This window comes from Chiloscyllium punctatum, chromosome 45 (genome assembly GCF_047496795.1).
Source record: "Chiloscyllium punctatum isolate Juve2018m chromosome 45, sChiPun1.3, whole genome shotgun sequence".
NCBI classification, from domain to species: Eukaryota; Metazoa; Chordata; class Chondrichthyes; order Orectolobiformes; family Hemiscylliidae; genus Chiloscyllium; species Chiloscyllium punctatum.
Genome location: NC_092783.1, coordinates 25,396,971 through 25,414,260, shown reverse-complemented (window position 1 = coordinate 25,414,260; position 17,290 = coordinate 25,396,971). Strand labels below are relative to the sequence as shown.

Below are 17,290 nucleotides of genomic sequence, written 5' to 3'. Positions count from 1 at the left end.
GACTGAGTGCTTATGATTTGGTCTTTTGCAGATTCTTGCAGCCTCCAGCAATTTCAAAATAAACCCTCTGGCACGCCACTGTGAGGTCATCTGTTCAAGAAACTTGACACTTGCTAACAGCCCACATATATACCAACAGGCCAAGGTAAGATGAGGTCAGCTATTCTATTGGATATTTCCCGAATTCCTTGCAATTTGATGCAGTGTTCTAAATAAACACTGAACAGAGCATAAATTCACTTAAACAAATAGGAACATGATACATTTCAAATGTTTAGAGTGAACATCAGTCAGGTTCTATAACATGTGGATAATTAACTATATGGATCAAATATTTGAAACAGTGACAAGGAGGTAGAGAATCTGCCAGATATGTGTTAGCTAGTGCAATAAAAAGGACATGTCTTCTCTCTATGGTTCATGGAAAAGACTCTTTTAAAAAGAGATAAAAGGAGTTGCCACTGGTGTCATGATCTATGTTTACCCTTTGACCAACCGTCACTAAATGCTGTTAACAATCTTGCAATGCACTAAACTGGTGACCACTGTTTTTTACAGACTTGAACCCCGAGCTGAAAGTAACTAACCAGCTCATGTCCTCCTTATTCCCACTTCCTGAAAATGAATTCCATGCTTTTCTGGATTTTCTGACCTCCTGCGCTGAAGAGTTTTGATGAACTAAATAGGGAGAAACTCTCCCCAGTGGCAGGAGGACATACGGGGCAGTAGTGCAAATAGTTGTGTTCATGTAGCAAAGCATTGTCATCTGGGATGCTTTCCATGAGAAGCAATCTCAATTGTACACTTCAAGGTGGGGGGTGGGTGGGAGGGGGGGAGGTGGGGATGGTGGTTTGACAAATACATGAAAAGCCAAAATAGGATAACGGGGCAAGTTGGATTGCTTTCTTAAAGGACATTCTCAGTCATAATGAGCCACATGGCTTGTTCCTGTTTGTACGATGACTCTTTCTTCTGAAGATTTGATTCGATGTTCTGCAGGTTCTCAAGGCCAATGAGCTGATCGCCTACTGCAATGGATACTTCCTTAAGAACATGTTGCCTTTATTGGAACAGGACTCCTTTCAGCAACTGTTGCAGAGCCAGGCAGGGACAAATCACAGTCTTCACACAGACCTACAGCAAACACTGGCATTCAGGATGCAGGCTGTGTACCAGCCTGCTGGCAAGGAAACAACAGTGTGATTTTTAAACTTAAAATGCGAGCTCAGGCTTTAAAGACATTGCACTTTTTTTCTAAATTAATGGAGACCTCAAGTAGCTTATATTCTCTTGAATTCAGACTGCTGTGAAAGAGATTATGGTGTGTTTGAGAAGTTGAATCAGAGTGAGTATCCCACATATTTTAATAAGCTAGTGTATGAGTGGCTTGTTACTGAAATGAAAGAACCTGTGAGTGCTTCCTCAAAAACAAAATCTCTCTCTATATCCATATTTGTCTAAATTACAGTCTATCAACATTCCTCTTCATACATCAGATCAGGAAATAATTTGTCAACACTTAACAAGTACCCAGCCCATATGCAGACTAAAGGAGTTCAGAGCCCATCATACTACCTGTCATGAGCCCTAGTTTTCCTATCTCATCTTTGAGATTCATCATGTCATTATTAGACAATAAAGATTCATTCATTTACCTCTTTTGCAAGACCCACTCCCATGGTTCCCAGTTCCCTACCATCTCTCATTTGGTCTTATTTTCAGGATGATTTATGTCTACATCAAGGCCAATTCTCCAGCTACATGTCACCTACAGAGAGCTGGCTTCATAATTCAGTATGTCCATGGCCTGTGGGTAGCTGGTGAGTGAGGTTTCAGATTGTAGAACACCTTCTGAGAATTGTCCCTCTCATGAAATGAGGTATCTCCACCACTCATGTTCCATGACAAACACCTTCAGCCGATGACCTCAGAAATTCAAGTACTTTGGGCAGCAGAATAATAAAAAACACTTGCTTGAAATGGTCAACGTTTTAAATTTAGCACCAATAATTTATCAACATTTTAAAATTAAACTTGCATACAATGAACTGATGTTAGAGGCTGGTTCAAAATATCTCATGGCCTCAGTAAAGTTGTTTAGACACTGATTATATCACTCAGCAAAGGTTTCTGTGGTACTGGGACTCCCCACTTGCTTACAACAATTAACTAAAGACTTGGTTTGTAAAGCACCTTTGACTCGCTTGGCTAATTACTAAAGGAAGAGGAAGCAAAATGCCTATTTATTATTTATGTGCAATACTGAGTGTAAATTATTGTATTCAAATGTTTCTTTTTGATTAATTTAATATTCGGTGGATTTTCAATTTTGTAAAAATGACTGACTGTGTTAACCTGGAAAAGATTGTTAAGTTATCAAGAATGGTAGAAATATATATTTTTAATAGGAATGAAGATTGAATGAAGGATTCAAAAACTGTGAATGTATTTACAATGCTGAATGCATTGACATCTTTTCACATTGTGTGCCTTTTATAATTAAACACAGCTTGATTCCATCCTATTTTGTAGTGTGATTTTGTATTTTCAATGGGCTTGGGAGGGAATGTCTGATTTCTTTATAGCTTAACTCACAAGTGACAAGAGAATTATTCTTCTGAGAAGAGGTCACTGGATCTGAAATGTCAACTCTGATTTCTCTCCACAGATGCTGTCAGTTGTGCTGAGCTTTTTCCAGTAATTTCTGTTTCTATTATTCTTCTGAGATCCTTGTTCCTGGATGACAGTGTCATATCTAGATGGTGTAAAGAAAGACTTTTTTTAGATACTATGTTGTCTTATTTAAATTGCTCCTTTTATATGAACTCTTTCTGAACTTTGAATGGCAATTGAACACATAATGGGCAAGTTGGCTGTTTCTGTAATTTCCAGTAGTTACCAGAAGAAAAGCTGCATTATCATCTCTGAGATATCGCACCTATTTGTATCAACATTCCAGTCAGGACAATTCAGAAGAACCCCAGCCAATGGTTCTCCATAGCCAGGTTGGTTTCAAAACAAAGCCATTGACAACCGCTATGCTTGGCTTGATGCTAACTGTCCCTCAATTATCTTCAACAATACAATGGGTTTGGATGCCATTGTGTAAAGTGACTCAACCTGAAAATATAGTGACTGGGTGAGGCTGCTAGCTGAATTCATAGAATCCCTACAGAATGGAAGCAGGCTATTTGGTCCACACCAATCCTCTGACGAGCATCCTCCCAGACCCTCCCCCCTGTCCTATCCCTGTAACCCTGCATTTCCTATGGCTAATCCATCTAGTCCCCACATCTTTGGACTGTGGGAGGAAATCCACACAGGTTCTGGGAGAATACGCAAATTCCACACGGCCAGTCACCCGTGGGTGGAATTAAACCTTGGCCTCTGACCCTAAGAGGCAGCAGTGCTAACTGCTGAGCCACCATGCCATCTAAATGTGCAATGGGGCCTCTTCCAGAATGAATCGTGGTATGAACCGTTTTTAATTAAATAGATTTGGACTTCCATCAATCCTCTTGCAACACCAGAAGAAAAAGAAAACAATGAAATTAGGTCTGGGCTAGCTAATATCTGCCTCTTGTCAAATGCTGATTTCCAGAAAGAATCCTATATTTTGCCCGCAAAGTGAACCAATTCTCAGTTTACAACTGCTACACCTTCAACTGATCCTGAGCTGAGATAGAGACTCTGTGCACCTTCCACACTAAGACCTTTACTGGACATTGACTTATTGAACTCTACCTCACATGAACTACTGCCAACTTTTTAATCTTAGATACTTTTAATTTATAACTTTCCTTTTCCTTTATTTCTTATGTACATGCGTGCATATGTGTGTGTTTGTGTTAATGGATTGGAAAAAACATTGCTCTATATTTCAAAGGCATCATGTTGTTGTTTTTATTTATTCATGGGACAAGGATGTCATTTATTGCAAATCTCTAATTGCCCAGTGAGCAGTTAAGAGTCAACCACTTTGATATAGGCCTGGAGTCATAAGTAGGCCAGACTAGTTAAGGTTCGCAGTTTCCTTTCCTGAAGGACACCACTGAACCGGGTGACTTTTTCTGACAATTGATAATGGATTCCTGGAAACAAATAGATTTATAAGAAACAAATTAAAACAAAGAGCACCTCTCTTCAAACAAGAACAGAACAATAAAAGAAATAATTCAATTTGCCTCTCCCTCTTGTCCTTGATGCCAGACAATTTGGTTCAGTTGGTAAGTAGCAAAGCATGCTTTACACAACAAAGACTATATACTCTAATAATATTCCAGCAGTAATACTGAAGATTTTTGCACAGATGTGAGACATTCTCCTTGCCAATCCATTTATCAGATCAGAGAAGTCTGAGCTTCTAGTCTTTAACATCAAATCAACCTTCAACTGAATATTTTACAAAGTTAATAGATTCATACAATCAGGTTTTATAGCATAGAATGAGCCCCTTCAGCCCATTGTGTCTTTGCTGGTCAACATGGGCCCCAGCTATGCCTGTCTCTTTGTTGGCTATGTAGAACAGTTGATCTTTCGTAATTACACCGGCACCACTCCCTACCTCTTCCTCCGCTACATTGATGACTGCATTGGCGCCACCTCGTGCTCCCGCGAGGAGGTTGAGCAATTCATCGACTTCACCAACACATTCCACCCTGACCTTAAATTTACCTGGACTATCTCTGACACCTCGCTCCCCTTCCTGGACCTCTCCATCTCCATTAGTGACGACCGACTTGACACTGACATTTTTTACAAACCCACTGACTCCCATAGCTACCTGGATTACACCTCTTCCCACCCTATCTCTTGCAAAAATGCCATCCCATATTCCCAATTTCTCCGCCTCCGCCGTATCTGCTCCCAGGAGGACCAGTTCCACCATAGGACACACCAGATGGCCTCCTTCTTTAGAGACCTCAATTTCCCTTCCCATGTGGTTAAAGATGCCCTCCAACGCATCTCGTCCACATCCCGCACCTCCGCCCTCAGACCCCACCCCTCCAACCGTAACAAGGACAGAACGCCCCTGGTGCTCACCTTCCACCCTACAAACCTTCGCATCAACCAAATCATCCACCGACATTTCCGCCACCTCCAAAAAGACCCCACCACCAGGGATATATTTCCCTCCCCACCCCTTTCCGCCTTCTGCAAAGACCGTTCCCTCCGTGACTACCTGGTCAGGTCCACACCCCCCTACGACCCACCCTCCCATTCTGGCACTTTCCCCTGCCACCGCAGGAACTGTAAAACCTGTGCCCACACCTCCTCCCTCACCTCTATCCAAGGCCCTAAAGGAGCCTTCCACATCCATCAAAGTTTCACCTGCACATCCACCAATATCATTTATTGTATCCGTTGCTCCCGATGTGGTCTCCTCTACATTGGGGAGACTGGGTGCCTCCTAGCAGAGCGCTTTAGGGAACATCTCCGAGACACCCGCACCAATCAACCAAACTGCCCTGTGGCCCAACATTTCAACTCCCCCTCCCACTCTGCCGAGGACATGGAGGTCCTGGGCCTCCTTCACCGCCGCTCCCTCACCACCAGACGCCTGGAGGAAGAATGCCTAATCTTCCGCCTCGGAACACTTCAACCCCAGGGCATCAATGTGGACTTCAACAGCTTCCTCATTTCCCCTTCCCCCACCTCATCCTAGTTTCAAACTTCCAGCTCAGTTACTGTCTCCTTGACTTGTCCGACTTGCCTATCTTCTTTTCCACCTATCCACTCCACCCTCTCCTCCTTGACCTATCACCTTCATCTCCTCCCCCACTCACCCATTGTACTTTATGCTACTCTCTCCCCACCCCCACCCTCCTCTAGCTTATCTCTCCACGCTTCAGGCTCACTGCCTTTATTCCTGATGAAGAGCTTTTGCCCGAAACGTTGATTTCGCTGCTCGTTGGATGCTGCCTGAACTGCTGTGCTCTTCCAGCACCACTAATCCAGTAAACATCTATTCTAATCTAGTTTACTAGCTCGAGTCCCATAGCATTGTATGCTAGGGCATTTCAAGTGTTCATCTAAATAGCTCTTAAATATCTTGAGGGTTCCTACCTCAACAACACTTTCAGGCAATGAGTTCCAGATACCTCCAGCCATCTGGTTTAAAAACATTTCTCAAATCGCCTGTAAACCTCCTTCATAAAATTGTACCATCTGGTTATTGACTACTCTGCTAAGTGGAAAGAAATTCTCTCTATCTACCCTATATATGCAGATCAGAACTTTATGCACATAAATATGATTCCACCTCCCACTACCTTAGTCTTCTGTGCTGTAAGGAAAACAACTCCAACTGATCTAATCTCTCTTCCTAGCTGAATTGCACCATCCCAGGGAACATCCTGGTGAATCTTTTCTTACCTTCTACCGGAATGACATCTTTCAATGGTGTGGTGACCAGAATTGCAACAATACCCCAATTACAGCCTAACTAATGCCATATATAGCTCCATCATAACTTCACTGCTCTTAAATTTAAAGCTTTAACTAATAAAGACAAGTACCCATATGTCTTTTTAACCATCTAATCTACCTATCCTAATGCTTTCAAAGCTCGATGGACAAGCACACCAAGATCCCTCTGATCCTCCATATTTCTTAGGGTCCCACCAGTAAACGTGTACTTTCCTACCTTGTTAGTTTTCCAAGCAAGCATTACCTCTCACTTTTCAGGATTACATTCCATTTGCCACTGTTCTGTCTATCTGATCATCCATTATTTTGTCCTCCTGTAGTCTAAGGCTTTCATTTTGTGCCAACCTTTATCCTACTCTAAGATCAAACTAACCTACATACCCTACATTTTACTATCATCCATGTGCCTATCTGAGAGTCGCTTAAACATTCCTAATGTATCTGACCCTACAACCACCGCTGGCAGTGCAGTCCACGCCCCCACCACTCTCTGCATAAAGAACCTAACTCTGACATCTCCCCTAAACCTTCTTCCAATCACCTTAAAATTATGCCTCTTTGTAATAGCCATTTCTACCCTGGGAAAAAGTTTCTGGCTATGCCTCTCATCATCTTGTACACCTCTATCAAGTCACTTCTCATCCTTCTTCACTCCAATGAGAAAAGCCCTAGCTCCTTCAACATTTCTTCATAAGACATGCCCTCCAGTCCAGGCAGCATCCTGGTAAATCTCCTCTGCACCTTCTGTAAAGTTTCCAGATCCCTCCTATAATGAGGCGACCACAACTGAACACAATATTCCAAGTGTGATCTAACCAGGGCTTTATAGAGCTGCAGCATAACCTTATGGATCTTAAACTCAATTCCTCTCCTAATGGAAGTCAACACATCATACGCCTTCTCAACAACCCTCTCAACTTGGGTGGCAACTTTGAGGGATCTATGGACTTGGACCCCAAAATCCTTCGGTTCCTCCACACTGCCAAGAATCCTGCCTTTAACACTGTAATTTGCATTTAAATTTAACCTTCCAAAATGAATCACTTCATACTTTTCCAGGTTGAACTCCATCTTCCACTTCTCAGCCCAGCTCTGTATCCATTCAATGTTCTGTTGTAACCTACAACAGTCCTCCACGCTATCCATCACTCGACCAACCCATCGTATCATCAGCAAACTTACTAACGCACCCTTCCACTTCCTCATTCAAATCATTTTTAAAAATCTCAAAGAGCAGGGGATCCCAGAACCGATCCCTGCGGAACATCACTGGTCACCGAGCTCCAGCCTGAATACTTTCCATCAACTACCATCTTCTATGGGACAGCCAATTCTGTATCCACTCAGCAAAATTTCCCCACATCCCATGCCTCCTTAATTTCTGAATGAGATTGCCATGGGGAACTTTATCAAATGCCATACTAAAATCCATGTACACCACATTCACTGCTCTCCCTTCATCAATGTGTTTTGTCATATCCTTGTGAGGCATGACCTGCCTCTCTCAAAACCATGCTGACTGACTCTAATCAAAGTCTGCTTTTCGAAATATGCTTTCCTCCTCACTATTTACCTCACCACCAATTTTCATGTCATTTGCAAACTACTGTCATGCACCTATGTTCAGGTACAGATCATTAATGTACAAACAATAAGATACCCAGTACTAAACCCTGTAGTGCCACTGAGTATAGCCTTCAATTACAAAACCAACAATTTTGGATTTAATTTGCCAGATTGTGCTGGATCACATGTGCTTTTAGCATCCCAAACCATTTATGAAGCAAGACCATGCTGAAGTCTAAAAGGAATGAAACTGGATGAACCTAGGGAATGGAAATAACAGTCGACCATGCAAAATTCTCCTTCCAAATAACTAGGGGCTTATGCAAAAAATTGGGACAGTATCCCAGACACCACCATTACAATTTCTGCGCATGTGCTGTCCCACTGATAGAAGCACCCAGAGGTGGCAGAACAATAGTACACAATTGGGAGGACGATGCAGTCGGAGTCCTCAACATTGACTTGAACATTATGATATTTCATGGCATCAGGACAATCATGGTCAAGGAAACCTTCTGCTGATTACCACTAACTAAAACCCCAATCTCATCTGATGAATCAGTGTTCCCTCCATGTCTATTGGAGTCAATGTTTTCAGTTCTGGGAAATTACTGCAGGAATTCCTCAGGGTTGTGTCTTAATCCAATCATCTTCAGTTGTTTCCTCAATGACCTGCCCTCCATCGTAAGGTCACATTGGGATGTTTGCTGGTGATTGCATAAATGTTCAGCATCATTCATGACTCCTCAGATTGTGTTATTTATGAGTATGTGTGTCGTAAGTACCACACACTTCATGATGTCACATGGACTCGGTGGGATGCTTCAGGTCTTGAAGAAGTAAGACCTGAAATTTGGGTCTTACTCATTATATTTGTAACCATGTCTATCATATTAAGATAACTTGTATATAGTTGATATCATGCAGTGTTCTACATCTTGTTTAAGACTAGAGCCTCTTCTCATTTCCAGTAATTAGGCAGGGGCTCGACCGCTCCATTTACTTTTCTTTTTGTTTATTTTTATTTTTTTCTCTCTTCTCATTTTGTTCTCTTTCATTTTATTTTGCCTATTCTTCATAAAGAACTCAGTCACAGTGATGGCATTGGTGGACGCAAGATGGCCCAGCAGCACAGACCCAAGTGGGCCCAGCAGCACAGACTCGAGTGGGCCCAGCAGCACAGACACGAGTAGGCCCAGCAGCTCAGACTCGAGTGGGCCTAGCAGCACAGACTCAAGTAGGCCCAGCAGCGCGGACTCAAGTGGGCCCAGCAGCATGGACTTGAGTGGGCCTAGCAGTGTGGACTCGAGTAGACCCAGCAGCATAGAGTTGAGTGGTCCCAGCAGCATGGACTCGAGTGAGCCCAGCAGCGCGGACTTGAGTGGGCCCAGCAGCGCGGACTTGAGTGGGCCCATCAGCGCGGACTTGAGTGGGCCCAGCAGCGCAGACTCAAGTGGGCCCAGCAGCACAGACTCAAGTGGGCCCAGCAGCACAGACTCAAGTGGGCCCAGCAGCACAGACTCAAGTGGGCCCAGCGGCACAGACTCAAGTGGGCCCAGCACCACGGACTCAAGTGGTCCCAGCAGCACGGACTCAAGTGGGCCCAGGAGCATCGACTCAAGTGGGCCCAGCAGCACAGACTCAAGTGGGCCCAGCAGCATCAACTCAAGTGGGCCCAGCAGCACGGACTCAAGTGGGCCCAGCAGCACAGACTCATGTGGGCCCAGCAGCATCGACTCAAATGGGCCCAGCAGCATCGACTCAAGTGGGCCCAGCAGCACAGACTCAAGTGGACCCAGCAGCACGGACTCAAGTGGGCCCAGCAGTGTGGACTCGAGTAGACCCAGCAGCACAGACTCAAGTGTGCCCAGCAGCACAGACTCAAGTGTGCCCAGCAGCACAGACTCAAGTGGGCCCAGCAGCACAGACTCAAGTAGGCTCAGCAGCACAGACCCAAGTGGGCCCAGCAGCACAGACTGAAGTGGGCCCAGCAGCACAGACCCAAGTGTGCCCAGCAGCACAGACTCAAGTGGGCCCAGCAGCACAGACTCAAGTGGGCCCAGCAGCACAGACTCAAGTGTGCCCAGCAGCATGGACTCAAGTGGGCCCAGCAGCATGGACTCAAGTGGGCCCAGCAGCACGGACTCAAGTGGGCCCAGCAGCACAGACTCAAGTGGGCCCAACGGCACAGACTCAAGTGGGTCCAGCAGCGCAGACTCAAGTGGGTCCAGCAGCTCAGACTCAAGTAGGCCCAGCAGCGTGGACTTGAGTGGGCCCAGCAGCGCAGACTCAAGTGGGCCCCACAGCATAGACTTGGGTGGGCCCAGCAGCATAGATTCGAGTGGGCCCAGCAGCACAGACTCGAGTGGGCCCAGCAGCATAGACTCAAGTGGGCCCAGCAGCATCGACTCAAGTGGGCCCAGCAGCACGGACTCAAGTGTGCCCAGCAGCACAGACCCAAGTGGGCCCAGCAGCGCAGACTCAAGTGGGCCCAGCAGCATCAACTCAACTGGGCCCAGTGGCACAGACTCAAGTGGGCCCAGCAGCATCGACTCAAGTGGGCCCAGCAGCACAGACTCAAGTGGGCCCAGCAGCATCGACTCAAATGGGCCCAGCAGCACGGACTCAAGTGGGCCCAGCAGCACAGACTCAAGTGAGCTCAGCAGCATCGACTCAAATGGGCCCAGCAGCACGGACTCAAGTGGGCTCAGCAGCACAGACTCAAGTGGGCCCAGCAGCATCGACTCAAGTGGGCCCAGCAGCACAGACTCAAGTGGGCCCAGCAGCATAGACTCAAGTGGGCCCAGCAGCACGGACTCAAGTGGGCCCAGCAGCATCGACTCAAGTGGGCCCAGCAGCACAGACTCAAGTGAGCTCAGCAGCATAGACTCAAGTGGGCCCAGCAGCACAGACTCAAGTGGGCCCAGCAACATAGACTTGGGTGGGCCCAGCAGCATAGCTTCAAGTGGGCCCAGCAGCACAGACTCAAGTAGGCTCAGCAGCACAGACTCAAGTGGGCCCAGTCTGGACTTGAGTAGGCCCAGCAGCATGGACCCGAGTGGGCCCAGTGTGGACTCATGGTGGTAGTATCGGAGAGGAGTGTAGGTTCCTGGTGGCTGCTGTGGAGGTGTGTTTGGGTTCCCAATGGTGTCAGCATCCAGCACAGGATCCTGGAGGCAGTGGCCGAGGCGGGTTTGGCCCAGTACGAGATCCAGCAGCATCAGCAGCTATTGCATTCGTGGGACTCATGATATGAGCAGAGTCAAGTTTGGGCTTGTTCATTACCTGGCAGCAGCAGTGGCATCTGCATTGGTGAGGTCCAGTGGGCATTCAGAGGGGCGAGAACATTGGTGGCAGCGACTTTTGTTCCATTGGCTATCGGTATATTCTATGTTTTGGTTTATTTTTGTTTTAAGATGGAGCTAGAGGGTGGAAATGCTATCCAACACTGTTCACTGTATTTTGTAACAAGGTCCACATGACAATAAGTAAATCAAATCAAATCAAATCAAATGATTGAACCTCCAAGTGGTTTTCCAGTATGACCTCCCTATGACCAAGCAGGTCATAGATCTCTACCAGAAAAGGAGATGGTAGCAGCACACCTACCAGTTAGCTCAGATAACATGGTGAACAGTGGTGAGGTATCTCTTTAACAACATGGCGAGCCCCAGCAATGTCTTGTATTAGCTGCTCACAATATGGTCTCCTTTCCATAGGGGACACAGAATACAGAGTAGGTGACCACTTTGTGAAACACCTACCTTCTGTCCCCAAAAATGCCCCTGACCTTCCAGATGCCTGCCACCTCAGCTCACCACGACATACCCTGCCCTACATTGCTGCCTCAGGCTTGCTACAGTGCTCCAGCAAAGCTCAGCGCAAGCTGATAAAAAAATAGCATCACATTTTCGGCTTGGGGGGCCTTGCAGCTTTCAGGATTCGGTATCGAGTTCAGTAACTTCGGAGCCTGGGCACCTGCTCCCACAGCTTAGTCCCAACTCTCACACCCATCAGGCCTTGTCATACCATGTGCTGCTTTCATCACAGCTCATTCACTTTCAAACACTAATGTTCCTCATTAGGAACTCTTTTTCTCATTTATTTGATTGCCCGTCTGCTGTTCTCTCTCAACAACAAGCGAAACAGAAGTTGCTGGAAAAGCTCAGCAGGTCTGGCAGCATCTGTGGAGAGAAATCAGAGTTATATTTCAGGTCAAGTGACCTTTCCTCTGATTTCTCTCCACGGATGCTGCTAGACCTGCTGAGCTTTCCCAGCAAGTTCTGGTTTTTGTTTCTGATTTATAGGAGCAGCTGTATTTGTTTGCGGTTTTTAACTGCTGTCCTCTCTCTCTGGGCTCCATTTCCACCCATTGTTTACTGCTCCCCACCATCTCTCACGGACCCCTCAGCCTTCAGCCACTTCGCCCCACCCTCAGAATACGTCTCAACCTTTTCCTCATCCAGTCAGCTCCGAACAAGGGCCACTCAACCCAAATTGCTGACGCTGCCTTGTGTCCACAGATGCTGTCAGAGCTACCGAGTTTCTCCAGCAATGTCTGTTTTTGTATCAGTTTTAGGATCTTTGCTTTTCCTGATTGCTATTAATGATCTCTAATAGAGTGAGTTTCCAAGTTTGATACACAATTTGGAAACGTTCTAAACTAACTGTGTTGAATTTCAAAAGGACATTGACAGATTGATGAAGGGTCAAAAGAAGGTAGACAGAGTTGAATGTGGAAAGTTGTGAGGTGATATACTTTGGTAACATAGAGAGATGGTATAAAATAAATGGTGCAACCCTAATGGTCTGCAACAACAGCGAGGTCAGGGTACAAAGCAGGGTTGGACAGACAAAGAGAGCAATTAATAGAGCCCAAAGTATTCTCAGCTCATTTAATAGTGGCATAGAATACAAGAACAGGGTAGCTTTGCTTGAACCTGTATGTGACACTAGTTCAACCTGATCTGGAGTGCTGTACACAGGACAGGGTGCCAGATGTTAGCAGGGGTTTGAATGTTTTGGAGAGCGTTCAAAGATGTTTTATGAGGATGGTTCCAGGGTTGAGAAACTTCGGTTTTAGAAAGTTGGGACTGTTTTATTTGGAAAGGAGACAGCTAAGAGGAGATTTGATAATAGTTTACAAAATCATGAGAGATCTAGACAGAGTAGACAGGGAGAAACTGTTTCACTTCTAAATGGATTAAGACCAAGAGGACAGATCGATATTGATTTGCAAGGTAAGTAAATCTGATCTGGATAAAAACCTTTTCCAATAGTGAGTGGTTTATGTCAAGTACTATCTGGAAGTATGGTGAAAGCAGGTTTAAATTCAGGGATTTAAGAGGGAAGTATTTGATTATTTAAACGGAAATAATTTGCAGAAACAGGGGAAAAGCAAGTCAGGATACTCGTTCAGAGAGCTGATGCAGAAACACTCAGCTAATGGCCTTCTTCTGTGTTCTCATTTTGTGAAACACTGTCTATAGCTGATGGTAGTGCAACTACCTGTCCAGGAGGCATAGCATTTAATATTAAAGGAGCTTACAAGCAGCTCTGCAACACAAGGGTAGCAGACAGTCGAGAACTTATACATACTTCACAATCAAGAATTCTTACGCTTGGGCACAAATCATATTTTGACCTGAATCTTTCTGGAGTAGTGGAAGGACTGAAATTGCTTAAAATTAAGAAGCCACTGATCAAGAAACAGCCAATCATGGAACAAGCAGTTGGAGATTTCATTGAGGGGCTCCCTAGACTCATAGCAGAACGCAAACACAAGAGGGAACACATTGACATTCGTTATGTTGGCACAAGGCATTTGTTTGGTCCTGCATGCCAAATGGAAACCTACCGCTATACTGGATTGGTGGAAAACATTTTGAATATCTACCCAATACTGTAGGGTCCAGACTGCATGAATCAGCAAGATTTGTGAGAGAAAGGAGAGGAACGATCTAGTCAATGAGCAGTATATCCAACTCGTACAAATTGACTAATTGAGGTAACTCAGAGGACAACACAGCTTGGTGAACAAATTGAGTTAAATCTGATTTCAGATGCTAAGTGATTCAGAAGATGCAGGTTCAAACAAGAATTTTATTTCCTTAACTTCCCAGGATGGATCCTTTGCATTAATGGGAGAGATCATGCTAACCCAAAAGCTGACCTCAAATGGTACAACTGAGAAAGTGAGCATGTTGGTTTCAGTAAAACTACAATCTCATCAACTAGTTGAAATAAAAATTTACCACATCTTAGCAGAAATTTACGGGCAGATTAAGAATAAAAATCTCCTGACAAAGTTTGATACAACTCTTGACACCGTTTACGATAACCATCACTGAGATGAGGTGCATAATATTTACAAATCACAACACAGTCAAGAAAAAAAATTGCCTGGTTAAGTGGTTTAAGATATTGTCAAAGAAAACTGCCTGATCCAGAGATAGAGGATCTTACAAAAATGAAAATAACTGTTTCAACAGGTTAGCACCATTCTGTGAAGGAGACTCGTGAGTTTCCATCCAGCCATTATGATAGAGCAATAGACTGCTTTAACTGAACTGGATTAGTGGTGCAGGAAGAGCACAGCAGTTCAGGCAGCATCCGAGGAGCAGTAAAATCGACGTTTTGGGCAAAAGCCCTTCATCAGGAATAAAGGCAGAGAATCTGAAGGGTGGAGAGATAAGCTAGAGGAGGGTGGGGGTGGGGAGAGAATAGCGTTCCCTCCGTGACTACCTGGTCAGGTCCATGCCCTCCTACAACCCACCCTCCCATCCTGGCACTTTCCCCTGCTACCGCAGGAACTGCAAAACCTGCCCCCACACCTCCTCCGTCACCTCCATCCAAGGCCCTAAAGGAGCCTTCCACATCCATCAAAGTTTTACCTACACATCCACCAATATCATTTGTTGTGTCCGTTGCTCCCAATGCGGTCTCCTCTACATTGGGGAGACGGGATGCCTCCTAGCAGAGCGCTTTAGGGAACATCTCCGGAACACCTGCACCAATCAACCAAACTGCCCCGTGGCCCAACATTTCAACTCCCCCTCCCACTCTGCCGAGGACATGGAGGTCCTGGGCCTCCTTCACCGCCGCTCCCTCACCACCAGACGCCTGGAGGAAGAATGCCTAATCTTCCGCCTCGGAACACTTCAACCCCAGGGCATCAATGTGGACTTCAACAGTTTTCTCATTTCCCCTTCTCCCACCTCACCCTAGTTCTAAACTTCCAGCTCAGTTACTGTCTCCTTGACTTGTCCGGACTTGACCTACCTGCCTATCTCCTTTTCCACCTATCCACTCCACCAATATCATTTGTGGGGTGGGGGGGTGGGGGGGGGGGTGGGGGGGGTGGGGGGGGTGGGGGGGGTGGGGGGGTGGGGGTGGGGGGGGGTGGGGGGGTGGGGGGGGGTGGGGGTGGGGGGGTGGGGGTGGGGGGGGTGGGGGGGGTGGGGGTGGGGGGGTGGGGGGGTGGGGGGGGTGGGGGGGTGGGGGTGGGGGTGGGGGGTGGGGGGGTGTGGGGGTGGGGTGGGGGAGAAGGGCTAATGGTAAAAGTAACCACGTGCACAATTGCGTAAATATTCACAATAAGAAAAAAGGCTGAGGAGGACCTGTAGTATGAACGCATAATGGTCTGAAAGGGTTAATACTGAAGGAGTGTGTTAGGTACCACTCACTGTGATGTATTATGTACTTGGTGGGAGAACATGTCCGGATCTTGAAGGAGTAAGTCCTCCCATCTCGGTCTTCCTCATGTCTACCATATAAATGTAATCTATACATGATTGCTGTCATGCGATAAGTCGCATCTTAAGACCATAAGACCATAAGACATAGAGGTGGAAGTAAGGCCATTCGGCCCATCGAGTCCACTCCGCCATTCAATCATGGCTGCTGGGCATTTCAACTCCACTTACCCCCATTCTCCCTGTAGCCCTTAATTCCTTGTGACAACAAGAATCTATCAATCCCTGCCTTGAAGACATTTAGCGTCCCGGCCTCCACTGCACTCTGCGGCAATGAATTCCACAGGCCCACCACTCTCTGGCTGAAGAAATGTCTCCGCATTTCTGTTCTGAATTGACCCCCTCTAATTCTAAGGCTGTGTCCACGGGTCCTAGTCTCCTCACCTAACGGAAACAATTTCCTAGCATCCACCCTTTCCAAGCTATGTATTGTCTTGTACGTCTCTATTAAGTCTCCCCTTAATCTTCTAAACTCCAACGAATACAATCCCAAGATCCTCAGCCGTTCCTCATATGTTAGGCCTACTATTCCAGGGATCATCCGTGTGAATCTCCGCTGGACATGTTCCGGTGCCAGTATGTCCTTCCTGAGGTGTGGGGACCAAAACTGGACACAGTACTCCAAATGGGGCCTAACCAGAGCTTTATAAAGTCTCAGGAGCACAATGGTGTTTTTATATTCCAACCCTCTTGAGATAAGTGACAACATTGCATTCGCTTTCTTAATCACAGACTCAACCTGCATGTTGACCTTTAGAGAATCCTCGACTAGCACTCCCAGATCCCTTTGTACTTTGGCTTTACGAATTTTCTCATCGTTTAGAAAGTAGTCTGTGCTTTTATTCTTTTTGCCAAAGTGCAAGACCTCGCATTTGTTCACGTTGAATTCCATCAGCCATTTCCTGGACCACTCTCCCAAACTGTCTAGATCCTTCTGCAGCCTCCCCACTTCCTCAGTACTACCTGCCTGTCCACCTATCTTCGTATCATCGGCAAACTTCGCTAGAATGCCCCCAGTCCCTTCATCCAGATCATTAATATATAACGTGAACAGCTGTGGCCCCAGCACCGAACCCTGCGGGACACCGCTCGTCACCGGCTGCCATTCTGAAAAAGAACCTTTTATCCCAACTCTCTGCCTTCTGTCAGACAGCCAATCCTCAATCCATCCCAGTAGCTCACCTTGAACACCATGGGCCCTCACCTTGCTCAGCAGCCTCCCGTGTGGCACCTTATCCAAGGGCTTTTGGAAGTCTAGATAGACCACATCCACTGGGTTTCTCTGGTCTAACCTACTTGTCACCTCTTCAAAGAATACCAACAGGTTTGTCAGGCATGACCTCCCCTTAGTAAATCCATGTTGACTTGTTCTAATCAGACTCTGCTCTTCTAAGAATTTAGAAACCTCATCCTTAATGATGGATTCTAGAATTTTACCAACAACTGAGGTTAGGCTAATTGGCCTATAATTTTCCATCTTTTGTCTTGATCCTTTCTTGAACAATGGGGTTACAACCGCGATCTTCCAATCATCTGGAACT

The 17,290-nt window shown here is 46.0% G+C and overlaps 1 protein-coding gene across 2 annotated transcripts in view; it reads left to right on the top strand.

Annotated features, from left to right (window-relative positions):
- LOC140467239 (ankyrin repeat and BTB/POZ domain-containing protein 3-A-like) overlaps positions 1 to 2,519 on the top strand; it is a 43,006-nt gene extending 40,487 nt beyond the window's left edge. Inside the window, exons 16-17 of one of the 2 annotated variants that reach the window (XM_072563470.1) lie at positions 32 to 145; positions 1,000 to 2,519. In XM_072563470.1, coding sequence (XP_072419571.1) covers positions 32 to 145; positions 1,000 to 1,203 — 318 coding nt within the window. In that variant the 3' untranslated portion in view covers positions 1,204 to 2,519. Of the gene's footprint in view, positions 1 to 31; positions 156 to 999 lie in introns of both variants that reach the window. The other variant, XM_072563471.1, reaches the window with a different exon arrangement.
- The last annotated feature ends 14,771 nt before the right edge of the window (positions 2,520 to 17,290 follow it).